At 42.7% G+C, this 22,961-nt stretch overlaps 1 protein-coding gene across 1 annotated transcript in view; it reads left to right on the top strand.

The window, feature by feature from the left end:
• The window catches only part of Dhtkd1 (dehydrogenase E1 and transketolase domain containing 1), a 50,365-nt gene extending 28,392 nt beyond the window's left edge, over positions 1–21,973 (top strand). Inside the window, exons 8-17 of the mRNA XM_004662338.2 lie at positions 690–1,002; positions 3,001–3,085; positions 4,801–4,940; positions 10,727–10,877; positions 12,618–12,724; positions 14,295–14,459; positions 17,782–17,864; positions 18,302–18,471; positions 20,778–20,863; positions 21,670–21,973. Of these exons, the coding sequence (XP_004662395.2) occupies positions 690–1,002; positions 3,001–3,085; positions 4,801–4,940; positions 10,727–10,877; positions 12,618–12,724; positions 14,295–14,459; positions 17,782–17,864; positions 18,302–18,471; positions 20,778–20,863; positions 21,670–21,774 (1,405 nt within the window). The 3' untranslated portion in view covers positions 21,775–21,973. The remainder of the gene's footprint in view (positions 1–689; positions 1,003–3,000; positions 3,086–4,800; positions 4,941–10,726; positions 10,878–12,617; positions 12,725–14,294; positions 14,460–17,781; positions 17,865–18,301; positions 18,472–20,777; positions 20,864–21,669) is intronic.
• The last annotated feature ends 988 nt before the right edge of the window (positions 21,974–22,961 follow it).

The following is a 22,961-nucleotide window of genomic DNA, read 5'->3' as shown; positions in this document are numbered from 1 at the left end:
GATGCATGTGCCCTCTTGTGCATCTGGCTAATGTGGGTTCTGGGGAATCGAGCCATGAACTGGGGTCCTTAGGCTTCATAGGCAAGCACTTAACCACTAAGCCATCTCTCCAGCCCAAATTTTAAAATTAAAAAAAAATTTTTTTAATTTATTTATTTTGAGAGCGACAGACACAGAGAGAAAGACAGATAGAGGGAGAGAGAGAGAATGGGCGCGCCAGGGCTTCCAGCCACTGCAAACGAACTCCAGATGCGTGCACCCCCTTGTGCATCTGGCTAACGTGGGACCTGGGAACTGAGCCTCGAACCGGGGTCCTTAGGCTTCACAGGCAAGCGCTTAACCGCTAAGCCATCTCTCCAGCCCCCAAATTTTTAAATATTTTAAAAACTGCATATGTAATATTTTTGCAGTGCAGGGCATTGAACCCAGGGCTTTGCGTATGTTATGCAGGCCCCTACCACTTGAACGACATCCTTAGGCCCCCACATTAATTTGATGAAGATAATCCAGTGGCATTTAATATATCTATAATAATGTATAACCACCATGTCTGTCAAGTTCTAAAATACTTCCTCAGCTCCTTTTAATGGTGATCCCATCATATGATGCCTTTGACAATGATTGTCCTTTTCCCTCTTAGAATTTTACGTATCAGTTGATTTGTTTTTAATTTCTTCTCTCTTCATTAGATCCCGAAAGAGCATCCCAGATGCCTATACAGAACACCTCATTGCCAGTGGTCTTATGACTCCAGAGGAGGTGTCTGAGATAAAAGCCTCCTACTATGCTAAGTTAAATGACCACCTAAGCAATGTGGCCCACTACAGCCCTCCTGCCACTAACCTGCAGGCCCGATGGCAAGGCCTGGTTCAGCCGGAAGCATGTATCACCACCTGGAATACAGGCATGCCCCTCGACCTGCTGAGGTTTATTGGCATGAAGTCTGTGGAGGTACCGAAGGAACTGCAGGTGCACGGCCACCTTCTAAAGATGTATGTTCAGGTGCGCATCACCCCTTAATGCTTCTTATTTTTTCCCATGAGGGAATTGAGGTTGCTCTAGTCTTATTAATTGCTAATTGGGCAAATATTTGTTATGTGTTATTAGGTTGTAGCAACTGATCCTAATGTTGTTGTGGTGCTAAGAGTCAACTAGAATTTCTTGTGCTTGTTTAACACATTATATCTACATGGAATTCATACTTATTATACAAATCTAGAAGTGTCTGTTTTTCAAACTAGTGAACAGAAAACACTAACTGTTTAGGGTGGCTTAAGGAAAAGACTTAAAGTCAACATTTATACCCTAAGGAGATCATTTATACCCTTAAGCATATAAGATTTTATACATGACCTATGTTAACTACAAACCATCCTGGTTTGCCTAGGGGCTAATAAATACTCTACAATGTGGAAATTTCACCATGACTAAGAAAGCAAAGTGAAGGGTCTTTATTAACCATGGCCAAAATTAAAGTATTAATTTTGTTAAGTTTTCATTATAAGAATGGCAATATTAGCAGGGCGTGGTGGCACACGCCTTTAATCCCAGCACCTGGGAGGCAGAGGTAGGAGGATTGCTGTGAGTTCGAGGCCACCCTGAGACTCCATAGTAAATTCCAGGTCAGCCTGGGCTAGAGTGAGACCCTATCTTTAAAACCCAAAAAAAAAAAAAAAAAAAAGAATGGCAATATTGAAACAATTTCTAGTCACTGCACATCTGACCAATGTGTAATATGCGCACATAGGAAAGTTTCCGTTGAAGGGCTGGGGAGATGGCTCAGCATTTAAGGGTGCTTGCTTGCAAAGCCTGATGGTCCAGCTTTGATTCCCCAGTACTCATGTGGAACCAGATGCACAAAGTGGTGCATTCATCTGGAGTTCATGTGTAGTGGCAGGAGATCCTGTTCATACCCATATACTCTCTTTCTTTCCCTCCCTCTCTCCCTCAGTAAATAAATTAATTTTTTTTAATTTATTGTTTTATTTTTTAAAATTTTTTAATTTTTATTAATATTATCCATGATTATAAAAAAATATCCCATGGTAATTCCCTCCAAATTGAATTTTTTTTTGAGGTAGGGTCTCACTCTAGCTGCTCTAAAACTCCCAAGTACTTCCCAGGTGTTGGGATTAAAAGCATATGCCACCATACCCAGCAACAAAAATATATTTAAAGCCAGGTATGGTGATGCATGTCTTTAATCCCAGCACTTAGGAGGCAGAGATAGGAGGATCATCATGAGTTCAAGGCCTCCCTGAGACTACATAGTGAATTCCAGGTAAGCGTGAGCTAGAGACCCTACCTCAAAAAACCAAAAAAAAATTATATATATATATATATGTGTATGTATATATATATATTTTGGTATATGTATATATGCATATATATACACACATATATATGTATGTATGTGTGTGTGTGTGTATATGTGTGTGTGTGTGTGTGTGTGTGTATATATATATATATATATATATATATATATATATGTATGTATGTATTTAAAGTTCTCAGTTAATAAAAAAGAGCTCTTAAGCTGGGCATGGTGGCACACACCTTTAATCCCAGCACTCAGGAGGCAGAGGTAGAAGGATTGCTATGAGTTTGAGGCCACCCTGAGATGACATAGTGAATTCCAGGTCAGCTTGGGCTACAGCGAGACCCTACCTTGAAATAAAACCGAAAAAAAAAAGTGCTGCTCTTAGTACACCACACACACACACACACACACACACACACACACACACAAAAGAAAGAGAGGATATTATAAATATAGTTTCCCAAATATTCCTTCCTGCTTCTTTCTCCCTATACCTCTACATAGATAACCAAAGCTACATGATTCCTAGCTTATTTTGCCTGTTTTCAAACTGTACATAACTTAGTGCTGAAAGACTTGCCTATTATGTGTGAAACCTTTAGCCCTCAGCTCTGGAAAAAGGAAAGACAGGAAAGGATATGGGTTCTTAAAATGTTCCTCCCTCGCTGTCAATTTTCCAGTCCAGAATGGAGAAAGTGGTGAGCGGCACAAATTTAGACTGGGCCACAGCAGAAACCCTTGCCTTGGGATCCTTACTTGTTCAAGGTAAGACGTTTCTGTTGAGCTTCGCAGCCGGTAAAAAATAAATAAATGAGTGTTCTACATGGCGTTTGTTACATGAGATCTTCTGAATTACAATTACCTCCTGTTCCTTTTTAAAATTTATTTTGTATTATTTGCAAGCAGGGTAAGAAAGTTAGAGAGCAGACAGACAGAGGGAGAATGGGTGCACCAGGACCTCTAGCCACCGCAAATGGACTCCAGATGCATGTGCCCCCTTGTGCATCTGGCTTATGTGGGTACTGGAGAATCAAATAAATGTTGGTCCTTTGTCTTCACAGGCAAGTGCCTTAACTGCAAAGCCATCTGTCCAGCCCTCCTTTCTGTGTTTTTTTTTTTTTTTTTTTTTTTTTAGGTAAGGGGTAAGTTCTCACTCTAGTTTGGATTGACCTAGAACTCACTCTGTAGTCCCAGGCTGAACTCGAACTCCTGGTAATTCCTCCCACCTCTGCCTGGGGTTAAAGGTGTGTGCCATCCTGCCTGGCTCCTGTCCCTTTCATTGATTAGCGTGGTTCTCTTAAAACATGTTACGTGATAATAGTCCTGAACCACAGTTTAAGCTGTGGTTATGTCCTTCATCACAGTACAGACAACAGAGCAGGTGTATTTAGGAAACATGGGCCTCATTGCTGGATGTATTGGAAACATTTTTTTTTCTCTAACAATTGTAGGCCCAGTAATGAGTTTGTGTTCACATAAATTTCATGTTGACTAAAGACTTTTTAAAAGTTTTTCGAGGTAGGGTCTCACTATAGCTCAGGCTGACCTGGAATTCACTATGTGACTAAAGACTTTAAAAAATTATTTATTTGAAAGAAAGAGGCGGGGGGGGGAGAGAGAGAGAGAGAGAGAGAGAGAGAGAGAGGGAGAGGGGGAGAGAGAGGGAGAGAATAGGTGTACCAGGGCACCTAGCCACTGCAAATGAACTCCAGATACATGTGCCTCCTTGTGCATCTGTTCCTAGGGAATTGAACCTGGGTCCTTAGGCTTTGCAGGCAAGTGCATTAACTGCCAAGCCATCTCTCCAGGCCCTTGACTGAAAACTTTTTTTTTTTGTTATTTTTTTGAGGCAGAGTGTCACTCTGGTCCAGGCTGACCTGGACTTCAGTATGTAGTCTTAGGGTGGCCTCGAACTTATGGTGATCCTCCTACCTCTTCCTCCCAAGTGCTGGGATTAAAGGTGTGCACCACCACACCCGGCTTGAGTGAAAACTTTTAAAAACTTTGTTTATTTATTTGCAAGAGGGTGGGGGTAAGAGAAGAATGGGTACACCAAGGCCTCTCGCCAGTGCAAATGAACTCTAGGAGCATGTGCCCCTTTTTTGTGTACTACATGAGTACTAGGGAACCGAATGCAAGCAGCCAGGCTTTGCAAACACGTGCTTGAAGTACTGAGCCCTTTCTCAAGCCCAACTCAAGGTCTTTGAATATAGGAAAGTTATATTTTAATAAGGAGAGTGTGTTATCCTAGATATAGAGGCAGCCTATGAGAACCCAGATAGTTGTGCGTGGTGGCACATCCCTGTGGTCCCAGCTGTGCAGAAAGCTGATGAGGATTAGCTGAGCCCAGGAGATCAGGGCTAGTGTGGACATTGTACTGAGACCTTGTCTCAAAACAAAATGAATTGAGGGTTCTCATATCTGTCTTGGTTTTGCTTGGGCTATTCATAAGGATTTTATTTTCTTCTTGCTTCCTGAAGGTTTCAATGTCCGTCTGAGCGGTCAAGATGTTGGCCGTGGAACTTTCAGTCAAAGGCATGCGATGGTAGTTTGTCAGGAGACTGGTGATGCCTATATTCCTCTGAACCACATGGATCCCAATCAGAAGGGCTTTCTGGAGGTAGGATGTTTCAGTGTATACGAATGTTCCAAGTATTAGTTATTATAATTATAGGATATTCATTTATGTGTGCATGTGTGTGGTGTGCGTGCACGTGTGTGTGTTGGGTGTACATGTGCGATTGGGTGTGCATGCATGTGTGCATGTGGAGGCCAGTCAACATTGGGCATCTTCCTCAATTCCTCTTTTGCTCTACTTTTCTGAGACAGGGTCTCTCGTGGAATCCAGGACTCACTGATTACTTAGACTAGTGAGCCAGTGAGCCGGGCTGTTCCTGTTTATATTTTCCCAGTGCTACATCACTGTGCCTGGCTTTAGGTGGGTTCTGGCATCTGAGCTCAGGTCCTCATGCTTGCAGAGCAAACACTTTACTCACTGAGCCTTCTCCCAACTCTAATATTCATACATTCAATCTTTTGTTTGCTTTTTGAGTCAAAGTCTCATTCTAGCTCACACTGACGTAGAACTCACTTTGTAGCTCAGGCTGTCTTGGAACTGATGGTGACCTACTACTTCAGCCTCCCAATGCTAGTGTTGAAGGTGTAAGCCACCATACTCAGCTCCTGCTCTGTTTATTTTCCCTTCCTTCCTTCCTTCCTTCCTTCCTTCCTTCCTTCCTTCCTTCCTTCCTTCCTTCCTTCCTTCCTTTCTTATTTGAGAGCAACAGACAGAGAGAGAGAGAAAGAGAGAGAGAATGGGTGCACCAGGGCCTCCAGCCACTTCAAATGCACTACAGATGCATGTGCCACCTTGTACATCTGGCTTACATGGGTCTTGGGGAATCAAGCCCTGAAACAGGTTTCTTAGGCTTCACAGGCAAGCGCTTCACTGCTAAGCCATCATCTCTCCAGCCCCCCCCCTTTTTTTGAGGCAGGATCTCATGTAGCCCAGGATAAGCCTCAAACGTTCACTACTAGCCATACTTCGAATTTTGAGCCTGTCATGGTGGTGCATGCTTTTAATCCTAGCACATGGGAGACAGAGGTAGGAGGATCACTATGAGTTCGAGGCCAGCTTGGGCTAGAGAGAGACCCTGCTTTGAAGAAAAGAAAAAAACAACTCACACATACTTTGAATCTTGAATATTGCTGCTTTCATGGGCCAATGATAAGAGGTACATTTTCCTCCCACATTGTGAGGCCACACTCCCAGTTAGTCATACAGTCCACAAGGGGGGACAAACAGTACCCCACAGTGTGCTGCAGTACTGCATCGCCGAGCTAGGTTGTTCTGGGTTAGGTGTAGTGAATACGCTTTAAAAAAAATAAGTACACTTTTCATTGGTATGTGTGTGTGTGCATACTTATGTGTGTTAGTGTAGGCACACATGTGCCATGGTGCATATGTTGAAATCAAAGGAATTTTTTTATTTACATTTATTTGCAGAGCTGGAAAGATGGCTTGGCAGTTAAGGCTCTTACCTGCAAAGCCTAAGGATCCAGGTTCAATTTCCCAGTACCCATGTGTGTCTGGAGTTTGTTTGAAATGTCTAGGGGCTCTGGCATGCCTGCTCTGTCTCTATATCTGTCAGTCTCTCTCTCTCTCAAGTAAGTAAAAGGAATCCAATCTTTATTTATTTGCAAGCAGAGAAAGATAGAGACAGAATGGGTATGCTAGGACCTCCAGCTGCTGCAAACAAATTCCAAGTGCATGCACCACTTTGTGTATCTGGCTCTATGTGGGCACTGAGTGCCTTAACCCCTGAGCCATGTCTCCAGTACAAAAGAAAATCTTAAGGTTGCCTTTGCCTTGTTCAATGCAGGTCTTTTGCTTTTTACTGCCCTACTTGCCAGGCTAGTGAGCTTCTAGGAAATTCTCCTATTTTCACCTTCCATCTCACTATAGTCATGTTGGGATTACAGAAGTCCACCACAGCTTTATATCCCCAAACCCCATGTAAACACTCAGGACTTCATACTTGTATATCCAGAGCTTTATCTACATCTCCCCAGCCCACAAATGTACTTAAATTTTATTTATTTATTTATTTGAAAGAGAGAGAGAGTGAAAGAATGACAGTGAATGAATAGGCACACCAGGGCCTCTAGCCACTGCAGACGGACTCCAGATACATGTGACATCTTGCGCAACTGGTTTTATGTGGGTATTGGGAAATTAAACCTAAGTCCTTTGGCTTCTCTAAGCCATTTCTCTAGCTCCCAACCTTTTTTTTTGGGGGGGGGGGTTCAAGGTAGAGTCTCACTCTATCACTCCAGCCCAGGCTGACTCGGAATTCACTATGTAGTCTCAGTGTGGCCTCGAACTCATGGCAGTCCTTCTTCCTCTGCCTCCCAAATGCTGAGATTAAAGGCATATGCTACCACACCTGGAACTTCAGTTATTTTCTCATTGAAAGAACAAAATTCCCCACCAGAGGCAGCTTAAAGAAGGAATGGATTTATTTTTGGCTCACAGTTTCAAGAGGAAATGTACTTAAGGGTAGAAAGGTATGGCAGGAGGGCGAAGCTGGCGTCACATCATCACATCAGCAGGGAAAAAGTGGGCAGAGGTAAATGCTGGTACATAGCTAGCTACCTCTCTCTCTCTCTACAAAACAGCACACCAGCCCATGGCATAGGGGTGAAATCACATAAAGTTAGGGTAGCTCTTCCCACCTCAGTTAACCTAGAAGATCCATAATAGACATGCCAAGAGATTTGTTTCCATCCTGATTCTAAATCCTGTCTGGTTGACAACCAGAGATTACTCACTAAAGTGGGCCAAACTGCATTTGCAATACAAGTTAGTCTGAGAATTGAAATCAGAATGGACATCTGAAAAAATAAAATGGGCATAATCCCCCATGCTAGGAAATGATATGTTGTTATTTTCATGTGTTAAGTTATTATCCATTTTAATCACAATTTTAAAATATATATTTGGGGAGAGAGCAAGAGAATGAATATGATGAGTTCTAGGGTCTTTTTGCCACCGGAAATGAATCCCAGATGCATGTAGTACTTTGTACATCTGGCTTTACATATATACTGGGCAATCAAATCTAGGCCAGCAGATTTTGCAAGCAAATGTCTTTAACTTCTGATCCATCTTCCCAGCTCATGAGTCACAAATATATATATGTTATATTATTTTACTCTTTCATCACATTGCCTTGGCTTCTGTTACCTTGGGACCCTCCTCCGTGGGGTTATGGGATTCACTGTGGGGTCATGAAGCCTCAATCAGTCCCTATGGGATAGTGGGTACTGTGCCTCAGGGTATTTCCATGCACTCTGTGGCTCTAACAATCTTTCTGCCCCTTCCACAATATTCCCTGAGCCATGGCAGGCCTGTTGGCAGTCTGATTTAGTGTTGAGTTCTTTGTAGCCTCTGGATTTCTGCTTTGATGGGTTTCGATTGATTATCATGTCTGTCACCATCACAGTAGAGCTGGTTGTCAGGCTAGCTGGAAGGACAATACTCATGTCACAGCTTCCTCCGCAATTCCCCCTGGGCCCGGCAGATGTGGTGGGGTGGCACGCCTTGCAGTGGGCAGTCCAGTATCTTTTTGTCTTCTCTGTGGATCTTGGCTCTCGTCCATTTTCTCTGCCATCTTTAAAATAAAACAGATTCTCCAACCAACAGGGAGAGCAGCTTGGGTTAAAGGGAGTATGCAAAATTATCTGAGAGGGTTTTTGGTGCGCAAGGCCGCTCTTCTCCAGAGAGCAGTGGGAGCTTCTCTGAAGTCGGAGTTTCCCGGCCATGGGATTCTGACTTGGTTTCCAGTACTAGATCTGGATAAGCAGGTCTCACGTCCAGTCAGAGCACAGCTGGTGACCTGCAGAGACTGTGAGCCACTAGTGCACAGGTTGTACCTTTTGTCCAGCTGGTTGATTTATTTCACCGTCTGCAGGGTCCCCTGATTATTCACGCTCTTGGTGACCATTGTCCTTCAGTGGCTGTAGCTGGGCTCTCCAGCGCTATGAAGGCTAGCCGGGAAGGACCGTTTCCCTTTCCATTCCAGCATGGAGTTCTCTAGTCAAATGCTCTACCACTGAGCTATACCCCCAAGCATGGTGTTCTGATGTCCTATGACCTCAGCCTGTGGTGTCTCACTTTTTAACTCTGGTAGGTAATCCAAATGTTTACACAATGGCCTACATTATTTTGGGGTCCTTCTGGGTCTCCCTGGCTAACAGCTCACTATGGAGGACAACCCACTTCTGAGCCTTGGATTTACAGTTCAGAGTCTGTAATCACAATTTTTTTTAAACTTAAAAAAAATATTATTTATTTATTTGACAGAGAAAGAGTGACAGAGAGAAAGAGAGAATGGGCACGACAGGGCCTCCAGCCACTCACTGCAAACAAACTCTAGATGTGTGAGCCTCTTGTGCATTTGGCTAATGTGGGTCCTGGGGAATTAACTTGGGTCCTGTGGCTTTTCAGGCAGACACCAAGCTATTCCTCTAGCCCTGTAATCACAATTTTTGTTTTATAGCTGTCATTAGCAATATACTTCTTCCTGAGGTTTTTTCTTTCTTTGTTTGTTTGTTTTTTGGTTTTTCTGCAGTAGGGTCTCATTCTAGCCCAGGCTGACCTGGAATTCACTAAGTAGTCTCAGGGTGGCCTTGAACTCACAGTGATCCTCCTACCTCTGCCTCCTGAGTGCTGGGATTAAAGGTATGTGCCACCACGCCTGCCTTTTTTTCCTAATTTTTTTAAAATATTTATTTATTTATTTATTTATTTGAGAGCTACAGACACAGAGAGAAAGACAGATAGAGGGAGAGAGAGAGAATGGGCGCGCCAGGGCTTCCAGCCTCTGCAAACGAACTCCAGACGCGTGCGCCCCCTTGTGCATCTGGCTAACGTGGGACCTGGGGAACCGAGCCTCGAACCAGGGTCCTTAGGCTTCACAGGCAAGCGCTTAACTGCTAAGCCATCTCTCCAGCCCCCCTAATTTTTAATATGAGATGTAACTCATAAAATTTGACCTTTGCATGTATATAGCTTAACAGTTTTTATTTTATATTCCAACCTTGGAGACATAACCTTAAAAATCTGAAACAAGCTGGGCCCATGTCTTCAATCCCAGCACTTGGGGGCTGAAGCAGGAAGACTTCTGTGAGTTTGAGGCCAGCCTGGGTTAAATAGTGAATTCCAGTTTGGGCTACAGATTACGATTCTATCTAAGATAAATAAAATAAAATAAAATAATAAAAATAAAATAAAATAAATAAAAATTTGTCACCATCTTGAAACCCTGCAGCGTCTTTCTTTCTCGTATAAACAAGGGCATTATCTTCCACCACAGCACAGTGAGCAGAGTCAGAAATTAGACCGGACACATTGCCTCCTCAAGCCCACTCAGAATCAGGTTGCATGTTGCATGTCTCTTTAACGTCCTCAGAAATTAAATTGCATTCTGCTTTTAAAATATTAACATCAGGCTCTTTCTATTCATACAAGTAGGATGTTAGAGTAACAGATTCTAACCAAAGGTCAGTCTTTACCATCTTTGATTTATGCCAGTGTTTTAAAAAAGCTTGTGTGACATTTTTACTCTCTAGCTCCAAAGGTGGGTCATCTGAGAAGTACATTGCTTATTCTTGAGAAAACTTTAATACCTATATTCTTTTCCTCTCTTTGTCCTAACCTTTCACAACTGTGTCAGTGCCAGTGAGCAGTAGGTCTCCTTTCCCAAAGGAATGTGGTGATGGAAATCAGAGCTCCCCTCGCACCCTTCTTCCCTGGGAGAGGTTTGTATAACTACACTACTTTCCCCTTGGCTCTTCTCAGATGTCCCTTGCACTCCAGTGTTTGGTTCTCGTCCTTGCAATTAGGTCAGCAACAGCCCTCTGTCTGAAGAGGCTGTCCTGGGATTCGAATATGGGATGAGCATCGAGAGCCCGAAGTTACTGCCCCTCTGGGAGGCTCAGTTTGGTGATTTCTTCAACGGAGCCCAAATCATCTTTGACACATTCATCTCTGGAGGTTGGTGTTAGTGTGTGACTGGGTGTTGGATGCATGGCCCCAAGTGAAGGAGACAGAGCTGCTCTTTCTGAGGTTCTGCTTGCCACAGCTCCCCCAGAACCTGAGGAATCTCAGGCATGTGGCAGCCATCAGACAATCGTGCAGTCTGTCAGCAGGGGTGCTGCGAGTGGGCAGTGACCAGGCAGCTCTCTTCATCTTCTGAGAAGTGTGTCCACCTGCCAGCTCCGGGGTTGTGACTTCCAAGTCCACTGGGTGGGTTGAGAAGCACGGTTAGTCAGCACTTGGGGCCCACACAGTGGTACTTCAGGGTCAGAATGATGATTCCCTTGCAGATCCGCAGCTTGTTGTTGTTATTGTTTTCAGGCAGGGTCTCATTCCAGCCCATGCTGGCCTAGAGCTCTGGCCTGGAACTCACAGCATTCCTTCTGCCTCAGCCTCCAAGCGCTGGGATTAAAGGTGTGCACCACCACACCTGGCAAATCTGTGGCTTTTTAATTTCTTAAAATATTTTATTTATTTTGCAAGCAGAGTAAGAAAGAGAGAAAGAAACAAAGAGAGGGCTGGAGAGATGGCTTAGCAGTTAAAGTGCTTGCCCATGAATCCAAAGGACCTAGGTTCGGTTCCCCAGGACCCATTTAATCCAGATGCACAAGGTGGTGCATGTGTCTGGAGTTTGTTTGCAGTGGCTGGAGGCCTTGGTGCATCCATTTTCTCTGTCTGTCTGTCTCTCTCTGACTTTCTCTTTCTATCACATAAGAAAATATAAAAAATATTAGAGGACTAGAGAGATGGCTTAGCGGTTAAGGCACATACCTACGAAGGCTAAGGACTCTGGTTCAATTCTCCAGGTCCCACGTAAGCCAGGCGTATGCATCTGGAGTTCGTTTGCCATGGCTAGAGGCCCTGGTGTGTCCATTCTTACTCTCTCTCTCTCTCTCTCTCTCCCCCTCTCTCTGTCTGTAATAAATAAACAAATAAAAATAAAAATCATCGTAAAAAATAAAAATAAAAAATATTAGAGTTGGGCTGGTGGCACATGCATTTAATCCCAGCACTTGGGAGACAGAGGTAGGAGGGTCACCATGAGTTTGAGGCTACCCTAAGACTAATTCCAAGTCAGCCTGAGCTAGAGTGAGACCCTACCTCAAAAGAACAAAAACAAAGAAAGAGCAACAGACACAGACAGAATGGATGTGCCAAGGCCTCCAGCTGTTTCAAATAACTCCAGATACATGTGTCCCTTTGCACATCTGGCTTTGTGTGGGTCCTGGGGAATTAAACCTAGGTCATTAAGCTTTGAAGGCAAATGCCTTAACCACTGAGAAATCTCTCCAGCCCTCTGCAGCTTTTTAAATGGAAGAAAAGTGCCTGAGAAACCTGGAGTTTGACATATCAAGAGACTATTTGTAACTGTCCACTGCCTTCTTGTTTAAGGACAGTGACCCACGTTGTCTGCTGTGCTGTGAGGACGGGATGGCTGCCCATTCTTACTAAGAGTTTTGTCTAAAATGAAGTCAGAGCGTCATATACTGTTTGGGAAGATAGGACTTTGTCTTCTTGCTAAATCCTAAGCACATGACATCATAGATTTTCACCTGGTCAAATGTATTTCCCCACTAATCTGTGTTAGAAAATGCATGGGATGTAAACAGTTTTAGATGCTCAGGCAGTAACCTAGTATTTATGTCACTCTCCAAGTCACCTCATAGAGTTCTTCCTTTCTACCTCACGCTTTCTCAGGGGAGGCCAAGTGGCTCCTGCAGAGTGGCATTGTCATCCTCCTTCCACACGGCTATGATGGGGCTGGGCCTGACCACTCATCCTGTCGAATAGAGCGGTTCTTGCAGGTATGTTGAAAGCTACTACATTCCAAAAAACAACGTTGTCCTGCTTCCTAGGTACTTTGACATTTCATACTAGCTCTTATAGATAGTGTCATGTGTCCTTTAACTGTAATTCAGTGTATTTGAGTGAGACAGACTAAATGCAGTGTGAATATTTCTTATAAACATAGTGCCTCAGATTTAGCAATATTGCAGTTTTATGTCAAATAAAATGGTTTCTGGAGCCAGGCATGGTGATGCATGCTTGTAATTATAGCATTCAGGAGGCTGAAGCCAGCTAGCCCTTTCCATGTTGTAATGACAGTGACAAGGAATCATGTAGAAATCAGGAAATGGCCCTTGCCAGACACCAAGCCTACTGGGACCTTGATCTTGGTGTTTGCTACCTCCAGAACTATGAGAACTACATTTCAGTTGCTTGTAAGTTACCCAGTTTTATGGCATCATGTCATATCACTTCAAAGAGCCTGAGCTACAGGTTGTTGAAGTCGAGGATCGAGTGTGAGACTGCGTGAGTAAAGGAACTCGGAAACCTGAGTGGTGAAAGCTTCATATGCACACACAGATAAGTGACCAAGACCAATCTAATCTTTTTAATTAATTAATTTTTTTTTTTGAGTTAGGGTCTCACTCTGGCCCAGACTGATCTGGAATTCATTATGTAGTCTCAGGGTGGCCTCGAACTCACGGTGATCCTCCTACCTCTGCCTCCTGAGTGCTGGGATTAAAGGTGTGCACCACCACACTCAGCTAAGGACCAGCTAATCTTATTTGCCAGTCAACTGACTGGAGTTCTTTCTCTCTTCTCTGTCCAAATGGAAGTTACACATAAGCAAGGGGCAGCCTCCTCAGTGTTGTTGGTTCTGGGCTCTTGAGTGCCAAGGGCCCTTGCACTGGACTAACAAACCCAGACCCTTATAGTTCTGGGTCTTGAGAACTAGAGGCTCATAGTTGCAACCTTTAGAGGCCAGAGACTTATAACTTAGGTCAGAGGTTTATTTCTCTAGATCTTGACTGTCAGTGGTTTTACACTCAATGACTTATAGCAGCAGCTAGCATTGATAGCAACACGGGAAGGCCAGTGAATTTTACTCATTTTAAATAGCCCAAGTTGAACCGAAAATCCTGATCCTCAGCCTCCTCAGTGCTGGGATTACGTGCATGTGCCACTACAGCAAACTCAACTTGTTTTGATTGTGCGTTTGTCCTAAAACAAGTGTGTGTGTGCATGCATAGAAACCCTGTAGCTGCATTTTCTTCATAGGAGAGTAAGGTTCCTCTCATGCTTTCCTCTTCCACCTTAACCCAACAGTAACCAAAATCAAGTCCTCCCCAGATGCTTTTTGCAGTCGGCAATGTTGAGAAACAGCTGCATTAGACAACGCAGAACTGAGCCAGCGGAAAGAACTCTCAGAACTCCCTTTTCTGAAAAATACCTTCTAGTATTTCCTATAATGGAGAGAAACAACCTTTTATTAACTGAGAGCACATGTGTTTCCCTTTGGCTAGCATATTTTCCTTGGGACTAAAGTAGTTTATGTAAACACTCCTGTCCTTTCCTTCTGTTTCTAAGATGTGTGACAGCTCAGAAGAGGGCGTGGATGGCGACACAGTGAACATGTTCGTGGTGCACCCAACCACCCCTGCGCAATACTTCCACCTACTGAGAAGACAGATGGTCCGGAACTTCAGAAAACCCCTCATTGTTGCTTCTCCCAAGATGTTGCTCAGGTATCCTGTAAGTAGAAAAACCTGCCTTTTAAGGTTTTTCCTTTGGATTATTTTGGTATTCCATTTTTTCTTTATTATCTATATCTAACTTTAGTTCTAAATCACACAAATCTTTTTAGTATGAATTCACTTTGCTTTAATTTGTTAACCTTTGAAAAATAATGGAAGAATATCTTCCCATTTTACTTGTACTGAAGACCATATGTTATTACACTGGTATCTCAATCTATGCAGATTTTAACTTTATTTATTTTTATTTTAGAGAGAGACAGAAGGAGAAAAAGAGAGAGAATTGGCTTGCCAGGGACTCAGCCACTGCTGTTGAACTTCAGCCCAAATTTTAACTTTAGAAAAAGTTTTGAAGGGGCTGGAGAGATGGTTTAGCAGTTAAGGCATTTGCCTGCAAAGCCAAAGGACCCAGGTTCAGTTCCCTAGGACCCATGTAAGCCAGATGCACAAGGTGGTGCATGCATCCTGGAGTTTGTTTGCAGTGGCTGGAGGCTCTGGCGTGCCCATTCCCTCTCTCTCTGTCTGCCTTTCACTCTCTCAAATAAATAAATAAATAAATAAGAAAAAGTTTTCAAGTCCAAATGGTCTAAGTTTATACCAGTAGTAGCTCTGAGGATGAGTGAAGGCTTAATGCATAATAGGAAAGCACTCTACCACAGAGCTATATCTGCAATCTTAATTTTTCTCTTTAATGGTTTATCAAAGTAAACTCCTATTTTAATAAGCATAAATATTGTAACATTATAGCTTATTGCTGTTGTTCTTTAGAAGGTTGTATTTCTTCTTGTTTCTTATTATACTGGTCATGGTTCTCTAAAGGAATGGAAAATCTATAATAAACATGTATTATAAAGGGGATTTATAGGTTTGCTTACAAACTTGGTGCTGGGTCATCCAGTGATAGCTGTCTACAAGCTAGAAAGTCAGAGAACCTGGCAGCTGCTCAGTCTGTAAGGCTGTATGCCTCAATGTTCCCAGCCTGGCTATGAAGGCCTAGAGGTTCCTGGAGAGTTGCTGGTCTTTGGTTTACACTGGATGATGAAGCCAGTTCTGGTGTCTGAAAAGGTTAGGAGCATTAGGGCAGCTGGGTGAATGCACAAGCAAGTAGCACTGACAGCCAGGTGAAAGGCTCTGTGTCCTCTCAGAGCTCCTTCATCTGTAGTTCTTTGTCTGTAGTGGCTGCCCACTGTGGAGGAAGGATTGCTCCCTCAGTTAATCTCTCCTGGAAACATTCTCACAGACCCGTATAAGCAGGATATCTTTTATTTGATTCCTAAGCTGATCAAATAGATAATAGAACTTGACTATCACACCTGTATAATTGTTCAATAAACAGTACATTTTTCAAATATATCATAAAATCACAAAATATTCTAGTTTACAAACAGTGGCATTCAAGATAATAGATACTGCTAAGCATTTATTTTCCCCATCTGCCATTTTCTTGCAGTTTCATTTGAGAATTTCAGTTGGGATTGACACAATTTTCTTGCATTAGTTTGTATATGCCTGCTGAGATGAGATTGGACGTTACAAATCTTGCTGTTCAGGGATATTTTATGCTGCCCCCAAAGGTGATACAGTGTATATCTGGGATGGAAGGAAAAACTGAAAGTATCTTGTTTCGATTCATCATTGTGTCTAGCAGTATCTGCCAGTTCCTGGGTAGTACACAGGGCCTCATTCTCACAGCCAGCACTTTGAGGGTACAAGACAGTGCCTGCTGGGCGCAGTGGTGCACACCTTTAATCCCAGCACTCGGGAGGCAGAGGTAGGAGAATCGCCATGAGTTCGAGGCCACCCTGAGAGTACATAGTTAATTCCAGGTCAGCCTGGGCCATAGTGAGACCCTACGTCAAAGAGAGAGAGAGAGTCTGTCAGCATTTTGCATGGTGTATACTTCACTTGCCTTGTCCTGGTCCACCCTGGGAGTCATTGTTAAGGAAACACACTTCAAGTAGTTTCTACTACTGACAACTATTCAGTTGTAAGTGTCCATATTCCCTCTCACTCACTTTCTCACAATCCTCTAAGCACCACAGAATGTTCAAGAAAAGTTAATACAATCCCTTTGGACACATATTTTGAAACAGCCATCTTAAAGGGACCAAATGAAAGTTCAAAATTATTGTAACTTATTTCCAAGAAATATGCACATCCAGGCTGGATTTGGTGGTACACATTTGTAATTCCATCCCTTAAGATGCTGAGGCATGAGGATTGCAAATTCAAGAAAAAAAAAAGGACAACAATAAAACAACATAAGGGCTGGAGAGATGGCTCAGTGGGTAAGCACACTTGCTGTGCAGCCTGAAGATCTGAGTTCCAGCTCCAGTATCCACATAAAAAGCCAGCTGTGGCCACACATCCTCGGGACCCTAGTGCACAGGGGAGTAGAGATATGAGGATGTCAGGATACGAGGAGGATGTCAGGACAGCTTCCTGACTGGCTAGTCTAACCAAAGCAGTGAGTCCAGGTCCTGTGAGAGACCCTGCCTCAAGGGAAACAGGGTGGGAGAGTGACAGAGGAGGACAACCGATGTCCTCTGGCCCCTGCACATGTGTGCATTGGGTACCTGCATCTGCACACACAAACACACTGCACACACCCCCCAAAATGAAGAATACATATATATTGTTTTTCAAGGTAGGGTCTCGCTCTAGCCCAGGCTGTCCTGGAATTCGCTATGTAGTGTCGGGGTGGCCTTGATTTCATGGTGAACATCCTACCTCTGCCTCCCAAGTGCTAGGATTAAAGGCGTGTGCCACCACACTCAGCAATATTCTCTCTTTCTTTCTTTCTTTCTTTTTTTTTTAAAGATAAGGTCTCATATAACCTAACTTGCCTAAAACTTGTTATGTAGTTGAGAATGACCTTGAACTCTTGATCCTCCTGCCTTCATTTCCCAAGTGCTGTGAAAGTTTAAATCTAAAAATATGTTGTGTTAGATTGAGGGTGTAACCCATTAGTAGAGAGCTTGCCTAGCATGCACAAAGCCCTGGGTTCTAGCTACAGTTCTGCATCAACTGAATGGGGTGTACATGCCTGCCATCCCGATACTCTGGGGGTACGGGCTGGAAGATCAGAAATTCAGAGTCATTCTTGAGTACATAGTTAATGGAGGCCAGCCTGGATACATGAGACCCTATGTTTAAAAAAAATATATTGTGGTACAGACAGACGTATACACATATATTTAGAGCTGATATTTTTGCAAAAGATACCATGTGAATTTTGGTGTCATTCTTTACAAGATTCCTCTTAACGCGGCAGCTCATGTCCATCCATCAATACACACGTGGCCTTTTCTCTCCCTTAGGCAGCTGTGTCAACTCTTCAAGAAATGGCGCCAGGAACAACATTCAAAGCAGTCATTGGCGATTCATCAGTAGATCCAAAAAAGTAATTTGATACTTTTCCTATTATGGGAAGTTCAGTAAGTGAACAAATTGTCCTCTATCCTGATATAATTTGTGTGAATATGTGTGTGTGTGTGTGTGTGTGTGTGTGTGTGTGTGTGTGTGAGAGAGAGAGAGAGAGAGAGAGAGAGAGAGAGAGAGAGAGAACAAGAGAGAATATCCAGGGCTTTTGTCAAGTGCTGTACTACTAAGCTGTGCCCCGACCCTGATATACTTGCTTTTAGTCAGTTGAGTAGGAATTAGAGTGTGCAAGCAAAAGTGAATGCTACTCAAGAATTTTAGGGTGTAGCAGATGATTGAAACCAGCAGCAGAGCCCCAGCTCCATCGGTGAGGCATTGAAATCTAGTCTCTCCTTTCTTCTGACACAATTCTCAAGGCTGTTTCTCTCCCACCCCATTGCCCATTTTTCCTAAAAACAGTGTTAAGACCCTCATATTTTGCTGTGGCAAGCATTTTTATGCCCTGCTGAAGCAGAGAGAATCTTTGGGGGCCAAGAAGCATGACTTTGCCATCATTCGAATAGAGGAGCTATGCCCTTTCCCACTGGATTCATTACAACAAGAGATGAGCAAATATAAACATGTTAAAGGTAAGGCTTGTTCCTCTTTGCTTGTCAGGTCCCCAAGACCTATTTGAACTGTTTCACATGAAAAGAGGTGATGATGGCAGTGAAAATTACTAGAAAGTCAAATCTCTTGGAGTCTGAAGATAGGAAACAAAGTACCACTAGACCCAGTGTGCCCATGTTTCCTCTGGTGTCCATTTCAGTCACCCTTTCTGCCAGCTAAAGCAACTCATTTCTTGAGAATTTGTGGTTTGTCAATGCTCTACTATGGAGTGTGAGAAATATAGTATATTTGCAAAAGACTAACAGGTTTAATAATTAGGGTTAGAATATGTGATAGCAATATGTACCTTACAAACAAATTAACTCCATTGACCGTAGGCCTAGGCACAAAATGTAAAACTATTAGCAGAAAATCTTTGTGTACTTGGATGATTAGAAGCTCTTACTTATGACACCAAAGCCACATTTCATAAAAGAAAAATTGACTTTATCAAAAGGAAAATTTTACATTGTGAAAATAATTGTAATAAAAATGAAGAGATGGGCTGGAGAGATGGCTTAGCAGTTAAGGTACTTTCCTGCAAAGCCTAAAAACCCATGTTCTAATCTCCAAGTCCCACGTAGCCAGATGCACAGTGATTCAAGAGTGCAATGTTGCATGTGTGCACAAGGGTGTGCAAGTGTCTGGAGTTTGTTCACATTGTGCTCATTCGCTCCTGCCTCTTTCTCTCTCTCTGAAAAATAAAATAATTAAAAAAATGACAAGACAAGTAAAAAACTAGGGGAAAATGTTTGCAAATACATATCTGACAAAGGACTATCAAGAATATTGAAACAATCTTTAAAACTGTAGAAAAAGAAAGTCAGCTTTAAAAAAGTCTTTCTCCTATTTCAAATAACTAGAGGCAAATAAGCATACCCAAAGATGCTCAGTGTTATTTAGTGATAGGGAAATGAAATTAAGCTCATAAGAAATAATGGCTAGAATGTATAAGATTAAAACAAAGAAATAAACTGGAAGTGCAAAGCAACAGAAATCCTTACTCATTGCTGGTGCAAGCAGTTGAAACTATTCTGGAAAACAATTTCTTACAAAGTTAAACTTTAAGTTACCACCTGACCCAACATTCCCACTGCTAGGGATTTATCTAAGAGAAAGGAAAACAGGCTCACAGAAAAATCTGTATTAAATATGCTTATATCCGCTTTATTTGTAATTGCCCCAAGTGGGAAACAATCAAAATGCCCTTAACTGGTGAGTGAACGAATACAGTTCAACTGCAGGAATAATCTTCCATACATACCCTACTGCTACTCAACAATTAACAATGGAGGCAGGATGGGCTGGAGAGATGGCTTAGTGGTTAAGGTGTTTCCCTGCAAAGCTGAAGGACCTCAGTTTGGTTCCCCAGGACCCATGTAAGCCAGATGCGCAAGGTGGCACATGCATCTGGAGTTTGTTTGCAGTGGCTGGAGGCCCTGCTGTGCCTATTCTCTCTCTCTCTCTGCCTCTTCTCCACTCTCACTCTCTCAAACAAATAAATAATTTTTGTTATTTATATTTTCCTGATGGCTAAGTGTATGGAACACTTTTTCACATATTTATCAACTATATGCATTTCCTCTTTTTTTGTTCACTTTTATTTTTTTTATTTGAGAGCGACAGACAGAGAGAGAAAGAGGCAGATAGAGAGACAGAGAGAATGGGTGCGCCAGGGCCTCCAGCCACTGCAAACATACTCCAGATGCGTGTGCCCCCTTGTGCATCTGGCTAACATGGGTCCTGGGGAATGGAGCCTCGAACCAAGGTCCTTAGGCTTCACAGGCAAGCACTAAACTGCTAAGCCATCTCTCCAGCCCATAAATATATATTTTTAAAATAGGGGAAAGTACTGGAATACTACATAGGGCCTCACACATGCTAACAGTAAGCACTCTACCACGCAGGGATGAACAATTGCCATACACAACTTGGCTAAATCACAAATGTATTTTAATAACCCAAACTAGGCCTAAAAGACTACATAAGACATAATTCCATTCATATGTCATTGTGATACAAAATAGTTCTATCAGTGCCCTGTGTTCTCATCCTGTCCTTTTGTGTCAGCTTTCCTCTCAGCCCCAACTGTTAGTAACTATGGATATTTGCTCTTTCCCTACGTAGCTCAGCGCTTGTCAGGGGAAACACCACTGTGTCACACTGGAACAGCAGATATTTAATTGTGATCAGAAGTCAATCTATTATCTATTCACCCCTGTTCCCCTGCTCCCCTTTTTCGTACATGTGTATATGTGAGGTAATGAATACATTTATTTTCATATAGATGTCATTTGGAGTCAGGAGGAACCCCAGAATATGGGTCCATGGTGTTTCATTTATCCAAGGTTTGAAAAGCAACTGGCCTGCAAGGTAAAACCTTCTTTTTTATGATGATATGTATGTGCGCACATGTGTGCATGTGTGTATGTGGTATTTCTCTTAGGGTAGCAATAGCTGGGTTTTTATCATCAATTCCCTTTGTTCTTTAAAGGGAAACTGAAATAGAAAATTCTAGTTCTGAGCTATCATGGCGGTGCCTGCTTACAGTGCTAGGAGGCTAAGCGGAGAGGCTCCCTTGAAGTTATGAATTTGAAGCTGATTTGAGACAAGCCTGGACAACATAGTGTGGTCGTGTGGGGAGGGCAGGAGGGAAGACGTGGAGAGAGAGAGAAAGAAATATTTCTTCAAAAGAAAACACTACAGGCAAAGTACCTTTTATCTGCAATGCTAAGAACTAGAAGTGTTTCAGATGTTTGAGTTTTTTAGATCTGGAATATTTGTATAGAGTTTATTGACTGAAGAACCTTAAAATCCAAAGTCTGAAAGGCTTAAAAATTCAAACTTTTTGTACACTAAAAGTTTAAAAGTTTTGGATTTTGGAGTATTTCAGATTTTGGGTTAAGGTTGATCAACCTGTAATATTATGAAAAAAATGTGTATATACTTGAAGGAGGAGAAAACCCTGCTGGTGGACTCGCTTTCTTGCTGCCTTTGGGCACGTCTCCATGTCGTCTTGCTGTAGGCGCTCTGGGATACAGATGCTCATGCTACTGTGTCCAGCTTCATATGGGCTCTTGGGGTTCATGCTTAGGTCTTCAGGCTTGCCCAGCAAGTACGTTGTCCACGTTTACCTAGCCATGTCCCCAGTTCTGATTTCTTCTGTGCGCTGATGACAGCTTCGTCTTGTGAGCCGACCGCCCTTGCCAGCACCTGCGGTGGGAATCGGCTCAGTGCACCTGCGGCAGCACGACGACGTCCTCACCACGACCTTCGCTACCTGATGACCTCTGAGCACAGGGCTTCCTCCACGGGAGGCCCTGGGGAGAAAGGCCTGCCTCCTCTTCTCTCTCCTCTTTCCCTCAAGGTGAACGTGTATGTTCCTGTGAAACTCTGGAATTAATATGAACAATTTAATCTGTTATTGGTGGAATAAATAAGGAAACTGCTTATAAATACATGAATCAGATGAGTAGATATTAAGCTTAAAAAGTCCAACAGTGTATTGTTTTGATTAGACCTGAATGAGCTGGAGAGCAGTCAGTAGCCGCGTGGTTTCCGACTCCGCTGTGACTGTTTGTGTGTGACCAGGGAAAGTTCTTCAGCTGTAGTGCAGGTATGGTGACCTCAACACTACCTCTTGGTGTGTTTGATGCTTGTCATTTCCTTAGTTGTTCCACTTTGAAAGTTAAGTGAGTACCAGTATTTTCATTCTATGTTCTCTCCAGCCACTATGCAAAATGTTTCTCCAGACACCAACAAAATAAGCTCATTCCTGACTTGTATTCCTCCAGGTTTTAACCATTAACCTTAACCCAAGTTCTATTTAATCACATTTCTTCTTTTTCTTTTTTTCTTTTGGTTTTTCGAGGTAGTGTCTCACTCTAGCTCAGGCTGACTTGGAGTTTACTATGTAGTCTCAGGGTGGCCTCAAACTCATGGTGATCCTCCTACCTCTGCCTCCCAAGTGCTGGGATTAAAGATGTGCGTCACCACACCAGGCTTTTTTTTTTTTTTTTTTTTTTTTTGAGGTAAGGTCTTGCTGTAGCCCAGGCTGACCTGGATATGTAGTCTCAGGGTGGCCAAGGTGATCCTCCTATCTCTGCCTCGCAAGTGCTGGTATTAAAGACATGAGTTACCATGCATGGATATGTTTTTTATTTTTATTTTTTAATGCTTTGTATTTTTGAAACAGGGTCTCATGTAGCCCAGGCTGATCTTAAACTATTTAACTTCTAAGTGCTGTGATTACAGACGTGTACCGTTACACCAAGATCTAACACTGGGTTTTAAAATCATAGGGTTTTAGTGATATTAAAATTGACATATACTCTGTTTTACCATAGGCCCCACACCAAATTATTCTGCAGTGATATTTTACAGTTCTTAAACTTTGGTGTCTGACAAGGAGATTTCAGTTTTAAGTTAATCAGTTTTGCCTCAGAAAGTCTTAGGTGCAGTCAAATGCTTA

Source organism: Jaculus jaculus, chromosome 15 (assembly GCF_020740685.1).
Source record: "Jaculus jaculus isolate mJacJac1 chromosome 15, mJacJac1.mat.Y.cur, whole genome shotgun sequence".
Classification (NCBI taxonomy): domain Eukaryota; kingdom Metazoa; phylum Chordata; class Mammalia; order Rodentia; family Dipodidae; genus Jaculus; species Jaculus jaculus.
Note: the sequence above shows the minus strand (reverse complement) of the source record. Positions and strands in the feature narration are given on the sequence as shown.